Source organism: Cryptomeria japonica, chromosome 7 (assembly GCF_030272615.1).
Source record: "Cryptomeria japonica chromosome 7, Sugi_1.0, whole genome shotgun sequence".
In the NCBI taxonomy this organism is placed as follows: Eukaryota; Viridiplantae; Streptophyta; class Pinopsida; order Cupressales; family Cupressaceae; genus Cryptomeria; species Cryptomeria japonica.
The window spans coordinates 298,077,697-298,090,318 of record NC_081411.1 but is presented as its reverse complement, the minus strand read 5'-3'; the positions used below and the strand labels follow the sequence as shown (position 1 = coordinate 298,090,318).

Sequence of the window (12,622 nt, the reverse complement as noted above, 5' to 3'; positions counted from 1 at the left end):
TTATGGGTCAAATAATCCATTCATTTCTCTAAGGAATTGAAATAATACATTGAATTCAACTCTTGTTAATTTTAAGGAAATTAAATTTAACTAACAAATGTACATGAAAAAGAAATTAATTTAATTTTAATTTAAAACGATACACAAAAATACTTAAATGTTAAATCGAATGTTAAAACTTCCATCGAAAATTCCTACGGCAATCTCGTTTCATTAATATATATATAAAACCAGGGGGTGGGGACCACGGGTCCCGTCACTCCCTGCGGTCCTGCATATGCAGGCCCGTAGGGGTTGGCGGGGCCACGTGGTCCCCTCCACTCCCCTGCGGCCACTTGTAGTGACCGCAGGGTAGTGGGGGGCACCACTAACCCTGCCGGTTTTCGGTAACGCCGCTCCGCGTACACGCGGTTATTTTCGGGTCTGTGCGTACGTGCGGATATTTTTGGGGTCTGTGCCGAATGCAGTGATTGATAATGCAACATTAATATTTGTAAATTGACATTAGGATTATATATATATATATATATATATATATATATATATATATATATATAAATATATATATATATATATATATATATATATATATATAAATATATATATATATATATATATATATATATATATATATATATATATATATATATATATATATGGTTTCAAATTCTTTACAAAGGATAATTTTTATTTAAGAAGGTAAGAACAGGTAAAATAACTGAGCATTTCTTGGTTTGTCTCCTTACAGAAACCAGACTTTTAATGTATATATATATATATTTTTATCTGAATCACAGAGAGAGAGAGAAAGATTTATCCAGTCATTACAGGAAGGGAGTTGTTCTCAGACTTCTCAGGAAATTGGTTTGTTTCCAGGGTTATTCTCAGAGTCCAGGAGGATTTATTCGACTGGTAATTTCAGTGAGCTCTTTGTTCAATCCACAGAGAGTTTCAAAAAGAAAATAATAATAAGAATACTCCTTAAATGAGATTTGGATAACAATAACCAGAGAGATGAAAGATGGTTCTTCTTAGCAAGAATCGAAAAGAATAAGAGGAACAATTTAAATCTGGATCTAGATTTAATATTACATTATTATTTTTTTTTTAAAAAACAGTGAATCTAATTCTTTGTCAAGCAAATTTAATCTACTTCCTTATCAAGAATCTGAAACTAATAATCAACAATTTGTTCTATTCTACTCCAAAATTTAAAACTAAATTTTATCAAAGTTTGAAACAATGAATCAACAAATTTATTTTTCTTTCTATCAAACATTTTAATCTACTCCAAATCTGAACTAAATTTTATCAAAATCTGAATAATGAATCAACAATTTATTTTCCAAAATCAAGAATCCAAACAATGAATAAACAATTTAAAACATTTTAATCTAATTCTTATCAAAGTCTGAAACTAATTTCACGAATGAATTTCCTTTCCATAAAATAATCTAATCTAATCTACAACAAGAACAAGATGCACAAACTAAGCTTGAAGGAACCTGGATGCTTGCAAAAATGGTGTAGAGTCTTCCTTGATCCTCCAAATTGAAGAGAAGTCCTCCCAACAAAACCTTGGCTGCAAATGAAAAATGGACTACAAAGGAGAAATTGCAGAATTTTCTTATGGAATAGCTAGCTTTTCTTTTGAAACTTGTACCTATTTTATAAAGCAAATTTCAAATTCCCACTACCTAATTTTAAATTAAAAAAAATGAGATTCTCTCCCAATTTGGCCTCCATGCAAATTAATTGGGCTTAGTGGGAGGAGTTACATGCAAGGAGGTGGAGAAGCCTCTAGAAGCTTCTTATTCCTCCTACAACATGTGCCTTAATGTGAGGGAAATTAAGTAACTAATTTAAAATATATATGCATTTTCCATGTGTGTGGGGTTTATTATTATTATTATTATTTTTTATTCCCTTACAATATTCATTCAATAATTCATCCAAAGAATATAAGTAGAGTTTTGTAATTTAAAACAAAAAAGGGTGATAAAGGAGGGTTGTGACATATAATTTTGGCTACAATTTTTATTTGCAAAAATATTACTAATAATTTCACTTACAAAAATGATTTAACATGATTGCATAAAAGTAAGTAGCCATTTTACTTTCCACGGGGCCACCTACTAAAAAGTTGAGCAGCAGCAGCTAGCCAAAATAAACTAAATAGCCGCATGGGAACATGCCCTAAGTAAGCTAGTTTTCTATTACAATTAGATTAATAATGTTGACAAATATATTTGAGGAAATAAGTAAACTAATTTTCTATTACAATTAGATTAATAATGTTGACAAATATATTTGAGGAATCTCATGTAAAATAAGGTTTATATTCCCATAAATCAAACTTCTAAATAGATTTGATAGCTTGTATAAGGTAAGGATCATATTCTCATCAATGAAACTTATAAATAGAGTTATTTGATAGCATTTAAAACAATAATGATAGATAGCAAGTATCCGTGAATAAGAGTTCTTAATTTTAAATTCAATTTGAAATCTTTTATGCTTAAGTCAACACAAAATGCTTAGCTAAAAGAAAACAATACCAGAAATAAAATATTTTTAATATCCCAGTTGTACACTAATTATTGTATAAAATTAACCCTTAATAAAAACTCATGTTAATAATACTTCTGATGTCAACTGTATTAAAAAATGCCAGATACCTACCCGATTTTTATAGTGGAGAGAGCAAGGACTTCCAGTTCAGGGTTAGGAGGTCGAGAGCCGAAAGGTGCTCGGCTGACGTCAGCTCCCCTCAACGTGGATAGTGCATTAGGTAGGGATAAGTGGGAAAAGCCCGCGTCCGCTTAAACCCTCCCTCGCGAGGCGACACATGTCGCGCCTTTATAGCACTCCCTTGTCCATCATTCCAACCACTGGTCGAATCCCCTCCACTCCTCCACCTGCAGAAAGATTATACAGTCATGGCAGATCCAGAACGAATTTATCCGGCCAACGAGGTCGTAGAGAAAGCGGCAAAGGCACGCAAGTACCCGGCGTCAAGCGTTCCTCTGGCGCCGAGATCAAGCCTCGTGTCGGAAAAAGGAGACCCCGGCCGTAATCCAGGCCGAATTGTGAACATGCAGCATCCAAAGGAACAAGTCATTCCCCAACGGAATACCCCCCGATATTACTCCCGCCCTCCAAAGCGCCGCCGCAATATCTGCTGTCGCTGCCTCGTCTGGACATTTTGCCTCCTGCTGATCTTTATCGTAGCCATTGCCATAGCAGCCGGAGTTCTCTACGCCGTTTTCCAGCCCGGGATACCCAAATATTCCGTCAACAAAATTCAGATCACGAGTTTCGCCGTCGGCACAGATGATACCGTTTCGTCGCAGTTTGTGGTGGGAGTGCAGGCGAGGAATCCGAACAAAAAGATCGGCATATATTACTTAGATGACAGCTATCTTGCGGTTTTCTACTCCGACACAGAGCTTTCCAGGGGCTCTCTACCGGCGTTTTACCAGGGGCACAAAAATACTAGTGATTTGAACGTTGTTCTTACCGGGACTAATGTGCAGATCACCAGTGAAGTCGTTTCGTCGTTGAGTACTCAGGGGAAGGACGGAAAGATTCCTCTGCTTTTGAAGGTGGATGTTCCCGTGAAAGTCAAGTTTGGGAAACTGAAAACAATGAAGATTACTTTTCATGTGCGTTGTGATCTGCTCGTGGACAAGCTGGAGGCCAACACCAGTATCATTATTAGTTATACAAATTGCAAGTTGAAGCGTTGAGGAGGAGGAAGGGATTTGTTGATTTGATTTGTTTATGAGATTTCTGCAGTTCATGATATTTTTATATTAGATTATGTAAATTTTTTTTTTCAATATATATTATATTTTCTGATTTCTTGCTATCTTTTTCTGGTCAGAGAATATAATTCAAAAATTCGATGGAATAAATTTTTTACATAATTTAAATCTAAAAATATATACGTTTTTATTAACATATTAGAATATCTAGTAACTTTTTTTTGTGTTTTTAGTTTTTTAGTTTTAATTTTCTGTTTTATTTCTAATAATGCAAGTTTTGTATAATAAGTTTGCATGATTTTTATGATCTTTATATAAGCAGACAATTGTAATTAGTTCTTTATCAGTTAATCTGTTTCTTGATCATTTCATCAGAAAACTCTTTAGTCTCTCGAGTCAATCAATAGAATAATTTATCTATGTTTCAATTTTGTATTTCATTCAAAACAGATAAAGAATACGTTTGATTTAATCATGTTGTAGTACTTCTATATATTACTTTATCTCATCATTATTACAAATTTTCTATTCTGTACATCTGATTACATGTTCTCTCACACACATATATTTTCTATTCTGTACATATATATTATTCTCAATGATAACTACTCAAATTTTTCTAAAATTAATCATCATATAGAAACTTAAAATAGGTTATGTGGTATAATACCGCTTTGAATAAACAAAGAAAATTAAAATGCATCTAAACACCAAAGCCACAAGTTTGTAAAATTAAAAAAGTTAATGTGAGAGCATAGATTACTTAGAGAACTAAAAAATAATAGATTCGGGTTTTTTCAATTTAATAAAACGTACTACATATACATTATTACAAGCCAGAATTGATGCCGCATTAGCATGATCGAACAAGGATCTCACCCCCTCCCAAGCCTACCAAAGCCGATTGATTTGGATCTGTACTCAAATAAAAGGTTTACTTCAATAAACAAATATGGACTGTAAATGAATTTCTATTCATGATGTGAGTCACAACTATAATAACTGTACTTTAATACAGACATTTGCCAAAGAATATGCAGCTAATTATAATTGTTTAATGTTGGAAGTAGGTTGCAGTAGATGTGTATAGCTGACGTTGAACTTATAAAATTAATTGATAGCATGCAAGGTATATGCTTCACAATTTTGGCCGCCTTGATCATTACCATCATTGCTGCAAATTTTTATTGTTGACTAGTTCATTTGGTATGATTTTAGACATGGCAGGTTGATGGTTTGGAATCTTTTAGAAAGAGTTGTGATAACCATTGGAAAAAATAAGTTTCTTTGGAAGTTTCAATCGTTTAGTCAGTGGGGTTTCTAATGTTTTGTTGTCATCAGTTGCCCATTCATTTTGCTTTGGAAGGGCATCTTCTTATCTACTAAAAAAACTGTGTGCTAGTTTTATCTTAAAACTACTTAACTCTATATGCAACATATCTCAAATCTTACTGCTGGGTCTCCTGGACTCATTTTTTATGCTATTTTTTACGAGTCCCTTCATGTATGAGTTTTTATTAGTCTATGATTGATAATCTGTTAGAGATAAGGTACAAGGACTTTTTTATGTCGTTCTTTTTTCTTACATTGCCTTCTATTTTAATTTAAGTCAGTTATCTAAGTAACAAAAATAAAATAAAAAATTTACAAAGTGTTTTATTGTTCATTGATCTTTCTTAAGATTCTAAAACCTTTGTTAGAAGTCAAAAAGGTTTTGTCAACCTTGTCGGAATCTAATGAAGGTTTTATAACCTCTTTGTTTTGCCAAAATTCATATAAGTCCTTTTGTTGTCAACATTTCCCAAAGGTTTGGAAACTCTTTGTTTGGGCTTAACATAGGTTTCCTACCTTTATCATTTCAATTTTAAAAATGTTCGAGTTATTGTGCTTTAGTGAATTGGAAAGGTTTTAAAACTTTTGATGGTTTCCCACATGGTAACTTTTTATATCTCTTAAAGTTCATCCAATTTTAATGTTTATTAGAGTTTGGAGGAGGTTTTGAAACCTTTGTTGGTTATCAACAAGGTTTGCACAACTTTGTTGATGCCTCTTAGGGTTTTCATAATCTTTGAAAGACATAAGATGGCAACAGTTTTTGAAGGCCTCATCAACAATTGAAGAAAGTTCAACAATGTATGTGTTTTCTCTTTACATAGTTCTTATAACCTTGTTTGAGCTTGACATGCTTTTCAAAACTTGTTGAAAATCAAGTGAAGGCAATGGGCTGAAGGCATGCTTGTCTTAAAAATAGAAGATAAAAAAGAAAGGATTAATGTTGGCATCAAATGTTTGGAGTGATTTTAACACCTTTATCAGTTATCTATGAGTTTCTGGTAACCTGCTTATTCACTAATAGTAGAGAGAATAAATATGAAGAAATATTAAGTAAATTTATGCATCAATAAGTTGAATGTGAAACCTTCCTCATCTCTCAACAAGATTCTCATAACCTTGTTGGAGCCCAATACGGTTTTAGAGAATTGGTTTTGTAATTGACGCTTGGTGTCGATAGGTGCTCAAAAGAACCAATGTTATGTGACAGGGAGCTTGTGATATTTTAGGTCTCATTTAAAATTAGTTTTAGGCACCAAGTGTAACGACATTGTGCATTATTCTCTACCTACTCACCATTGTAGAAGTAGTAGCTCTTGTAGTTACTTGGAATGAAAGTTGCAACTCCCTCACTTGCCATAATTCAATGCTACTACTTTCATTTGATATCAAGGTGAGATTTATCCTTGAATAGTGATCTCCTAAGATAGTGGGAGTGCCCACCTCTGAAGCGAGTACCTATACACCTATCTATAGTACACCTTCTCACACTTGACCCTGTGCTAGTTTTTGATGCTCCTTCTTTTTTAGGCAGATCATCATATAATTCAAATCTGGAGGGGCATCCCTCATCTTGGTTTCAAGCCATAGAATAATAGGGACCACCCTTTTATTAATTAACCTGCTAGAGTAATCCCCTAATGCAAATTTTTGATCATTTTGAAGGGAGGCTGGTTTGATGGTGGTTTTGCAAATGTTAAAATTTATCTAAAACTTGGTGGGCTTCCTTTGACAGTCTAGTACAAACTTGCAAGATCAAAGGATAATATCAATGTATTTTTTCATAGGATGTCTCTAGGACAATAGGCGTATAACTAGAAAAGTTATTGAGTCACGACAAGGGATTTTCTCTTGTCACATTCGTTGATATGAATGTAATGTTTAGTTAGCTAAATGTAAGAACACTTTTAACATATTGTAATATTTATAATAATATTTTTCATATTATATGTGGTTGTATGTAGTTTTTCATGAACTTAATAAGTATATTTTATCATAAAATTCACAAATCTACACTATGCGCAAATACATAGCTCAATATTCCTTTAAATTCAATTTGTTCTTTTCCCATGTGATGTGATTTTTTCCCAATGAATAGGTAGTGGTTTGGTACCACATGCCAATCCCAAATCAGTCAAAATAAACATTAATCACTAGTTTAGTAAGTAGGTCTTTGTTATGCATTCATGACCTCATATTATACCATTTGGTGAGCCTTAGATGAGTTTATTTAACATGGGTGATGCTTGGATAATTGTATTTTCCATGTAGGAGTAATATATTGAACCACTTCATCTTTACCTAATTAGAGCAATTAAAATTACAAATAGGTTTGGTACTAGTTGTTTTTGGTTTTCCATTTTTTATTTAAATACCTATTAAGGTATACCCCTAGGAAAACCTTTTTGATTGTAAACTAAGCTCAAAGCATAGGAGAGATAACCCACTATAGTAGAGTTGACCTTTAACCTTTCATGTTATATTTATGAGTCTATTTCACTTGCATGATGATAACCTTGACCTTGTGAGTGGGATTTAGTTCTAGAAAGTGGAGAAAATTTTTTGGAATCCAAGAGAATGTTGTTGTCAAAGAATATCTTAGTTGTTGTCAAGTATTAGGAAAATGCAGATATCGTAAGCATCTTAGCAAAAGAAGGGTTGCAAATTGCATTTCATTTGAGTGATCTTGATATCCAATCAACTCACACCAACATAATGACATTCAGAATGAAAAGGGTTGCTAGATTGAGAAGAAATAGAATACTTTGTTGGTATCTATAGCCTAAAATTACAATTGTGTCATGTCTTGGAGGTCCATAGAACTTCAAGAATTTCCCCATTTTTGTTAGGTGGTGTCTCTACTATTAAAGAAATAAAGTTTTGCTTCTATTGTTCATGTTTCATGAGCACATAATTAAGAGGATTATAATTGGTTACAAGATACCATATTCCTCTTCCAAAATAGAAGCATGATTTCTTTTGTGCTAAAGAGACAAATTTCTTTCTCCCCTCTTTTCTACCCTACATAACTAATCATAACCAAACATGGATAGTCAGATTGGATGCATTTATCCTAGGGCTAATTCAATAAATGTAACATATAATTCAAACTCTACAACTCTACATACTATTTTGCACAAGAATATTATGAAGATGAACCTTCATGTTTTTTTTGCTTTTTTTTTTGACAAAAATGATAAACCACTAATGTATATTAATATAATAAGATGAACCTCCATATTGTTATTACAATCCAACACAAAATAAAAATTTACAATTCAAATCAACAAGTATGCATACTTAAAAATAATTTCAGGATATATGAGCTCAATGAGCTGAAAAAGTGATGCGAATAAAGAATTAAGGATGGAAAAAAACAAAGAGTCGCCATATCGTTAAAAAAGGGCTTTCCATCCCTTGTTGTTCCACTTGATCCCATTTACATGCAGCTTGATTTGTCTTGGGTTAGCTATAAAAGGAAAATAATGAAATCTTTGATATACAAATTGATACCTGCATTTGATAGGTAAGATCATTTGGAGGGGGATGCACATGTCGATGTGTTTTTGATGTCATGAAAAAATATCAGTTTGGGGACAAAGACATGTCGATGATTTTTTTTTTTAGTTCATTTAAGGAAAAGTTATGGTATGATGGCTTCCCTGAGAATTATTTTGCTTTGTGGAATCATCTTGTGGTTATGTTTGAAGAGGAATTTTGTTTGTATCTAGACCATGTTTCTCTTATCAAATAATTGGAAGAAATCAAATGGCAAGATGGAGAGTCTAGCATGGAATCCAGTCATAAGAGACTTGATTTGCCTGAACCAACTGTTCCACACGCTGCGACCCTCATGCCTCTCTTTACTTCAACATTTAAGCCTCTTATGGTTGAACTAGGGGCAGCAGGATCCCAAGACATCATCCCTTCTTGGATCTCAATTGCCATTTCTGTTAAAGCTTTCTGTTGCATAAGCAGTGACATTTTGCTCACTGTTTTCAGAATTTTCTGAAATATTATTCAAGAGAGGTTCTCCGGTGCTTTGAGATAAGTTACCCTCACCAGTTTTACCAAAAACACTGGCATAACTCAAAAAATCTGGAAGGAAAAGAGCCAGAATTTCAACCACAATACTTAGGCTAATCCGTTTTTGTTGCTTTTAACTCATGAATATTTGTAGAACAGGATGCATAAAGAATCAATGACAAGATCGAGCAGGTGAGAAGTACTCTACTTTCTTTTGTGAGCTCGAATAATATGCATAACTTGAGATGATAGCCCAAGCTAATGGCCTGAAAAACATACTCTGCTTAAGCTCCAAAACCTGTAGGCCTTTCCTTTAGCCACCAATATAATGGGCTCCATATTCCAAGTAAGGCATACAACACTGATAGAGAAATGTAATTAAGTAGAACTACTCTTTACAAAGTCCCAAATTACAACATTTTTTTGAAAAACAGAGGACTCAGGCCCATGTGTGCAAAATCTACACATCATCCAGAAAAAGGGGAGGCTAAAACAAACAGCAAAGACCAGGTGAAGTACAATTGCAAGTGCATGCCACATGTAAACCCCACAAACGGTATCTGCAAGTTCTTCCCATTTCTCATCTCCACCCAGTCGCATCAATTGTGTTGCTCAAATGGACTGCATCACTACAACAAGCAAGCCATATACAAATATCACGAGTGTTTTTGCATCCCCCAATTTAACTTTTCTCAAGTGTGTCCAACTATCTATACTACCCACTTACTCCTGCTTGGAAAACTAGTCCCATTCCTATATTCCATTCATGAACTCATTAACAAGTCAGATTTCTACAAAATGGATGTTCGAACTTCAATGTTCTAACATAACGGTGAATGTATAACTAATTGGTTCAAAATTCTAACATAATAATTGATTCATTGTCGAAGGACATTCAGTTCAATGGAAAAGTTCATATTGTTGGCATTTATATGATATTGAGTTCTAATTTTCTTCGATGATAAATAGAAAAAACTAATTCATTCAGTAAGCAGCAAATGTATAACTAGCTCCACAATAAAAACAACACTCTGAAATTAGTACCGAGGCATTGCGAAAATCCAATTTTTTCCCCTTCTAGCTTTCTCAAATAAGTGTCTGTGCATCTATCTATGATACTCATTTGACAATAAAATGGGGTTAAAATTAATTCAAAATAGAAGAAGTACATCAAACTTCAAAGGAAGGCAAAGAGCCTAGCAAAGAAAAGATCACAAAGACCTGTCCTGATCAATAAGATGATCCAACTAATGAGACAATTCCGGAGATAGTTGTCCCCTATCCTCAATAGACCAGCCCTCCATAAAGATAGAAGTCCACTTAGGAAGACAATCGACTACTCCATTCCATTCCCTAGGAATATGAATGAAAGGAGTTACAAAGCAGAAGAATCTGACGAATAACCAATTGTAACTACCAACTAACACCATCAAACTTCTGCTGATTCAACAAAGTCACCACAACCTGAGAGTCCGATTTGACAACAATCTGCCATCAACGAAGAGAACAGTTCAATGTGTCACAACAACCAGAATAGCAAGAGCCTCCATATAATTGTTCATTTGAAAGCCTATGTAAATAGAAAACAGAAACTGAACTTGCCTCAAGTTCTCACGTCTCACTCCACCAATACCAGCATGAACAGAATTGCCCCTTGAAGAACCATCAGTATTAATTTTCTCAACATCAAGAGAAGGTGGACTCCAATAGCCCACTTGAGAAATCCGCTGTAAAGAATGACACTCATTTACTACTAAAGAAAATCATGTAATAACTCAATTTCATGTTTTTTTTTTTAAAAATTGTTAAAATAAATTATGAGTTCATGCAAATCAGTACTTCTGAAATATGAGACAATGAATTTGAATACTGATATTGATATCAATATCATATTCATACAAATTGAAATTTTTAAAGTTCTGACACCCTTGTACTTATTGATTGCATATTTAAGCACAATAAATTATTACTCCAGAAGAAAAACAGGACTACAAGTAGCTGTATTGTATTGTATATCATGAAAGTCAGATGAAATACAAACATTATGCCAATTATAAAATCAATCATTTACTAACATTTCATGGCGGCAATTGGCGTGAGCTGTTCCAATGTTGAGCTTCTCTGTTCTTTGTTTCGAGCTCCAATATGTTTGTGCTAACATTCTTCTAGGTGTATAAGTTTGAAGGTTTAGGTTGGGATATAGTGTTATTACGACTATCGACAAAATGGTTACAGACAAATAAGCAGACAAAGACATCAATTATTTCAACAGTAATGCACGTCCCAGATTGAAACAAAATGTATAGACGTAAAAAGTCAAGATCACTATTCTTGCAGGCCACGAAAACATATTGGAGACGTATTTTACGCAGTGTACTCCAATGGGACTCGAAAGTTAGAAGTGGACTTGCATGGAAGGAATTCATTCTCCATCGAGAGCGTTAATCAACAGTACATCATGGAATTGACTGTTATGAAATGTATCATTCCGCGTGATTTTAAGAAGCATTTATTTAGTCATCAGGATGCACCATTGCATTTAACAGCAGTCTTCATCCATTGGAAGTCAAAATATTAGTTATGGTATTCAGTCATGGATGCCGTGGTACATCTTATGGCTGAATAATCATTTTTCAGATTTTATTGAAAAAGAAAAAGGTAAGAAAGGTCAATGGATTAAGTTGGGAAATGAGTAGGGAAGAAGGGTCTGATAGGATCTGAAATGCGAAATCATCTTTTATCTATCTACAATAAAATTTGGGGGTGTGACTCGCCACACAACTTGCTACTTGGGAGTGTCCTAAAAATAACTTTTTAAAGATCTAACAATAACTTAATCATGGTATTCCTAGTGGCAAATTAAAGTGTATTTTTGGAAACTATATAAATCAATAAGAGAATCAAAAGACATCCCTTAGAAATATATGGATACATTTGTCATTCAGGTCAATTTACAAAAAAAATTATATCTTAAAAATGGAAGTAAGTGGGTTACCTTCTTGTTCCATACCATTAGAAATATACCTCACTTCATGGATTTTATCTTTATGTACTTTCATGTATATCAAGGACATCCCTAGAATTCCTCGAATAAGAAAGTGAACCTATCAATTGTTTATTCCTTGTAGTGCATTGACAAGTAGTTAGACTCAAGAACTTACATTGTAACTCCAAACATGGAATAGGAGGCCACAAACACCAAAAAATCAATTGTGTGGTTAGCACCTTGACGTCAATTTAAGCCATAACATTTATACCTTGGTCATAGTATATTTGTTGGCCTTCAAGATAAAAAACTCCTACTTGATTAGCCAGAGCATTCTTATATACCTTCTTTGTCTTCTTCTTGTGTGAAACTTGCGCAACAAACTCAAGAACCAAACCTTTTGCAAGTCTAATCTAATCAAAATGAAATAAATCATAACCCCTTCGACGAATTCAAAAAGCCATTTTACTTGGATAATGATAATAACCTTGTAGATAAATATAAATATTAG

The 12,622-nt window shown here is 33.6% G+C and overlaps 1 protein-coding gene across 1 annotated transcript; it reads left to right on the top strand.

Annotated features, from left to right (window-relative positions):
- The first annotated feature begins 2,727 nt into the window (after positions 1-2,727).
- On the top strand, positions 2,728-3,861 carry LOC131076367 (NDR1/HIN1-like protein 6). The gene has a single exon (XM_058013508.2). It carries the CDS (start codon positions 2,940-2,942, stop codon positions 3,747-3,749), a length of 810 nt encoding a protein of 269 aa, XP_057869491.2. The 5' UTR covers positions 2,728-2,939; the 3' UTR covers positions 3,750-3,861.
- The last annotated feature ends 8,761 nt before the right edge of the window (positions 3,862-12,622 follow it).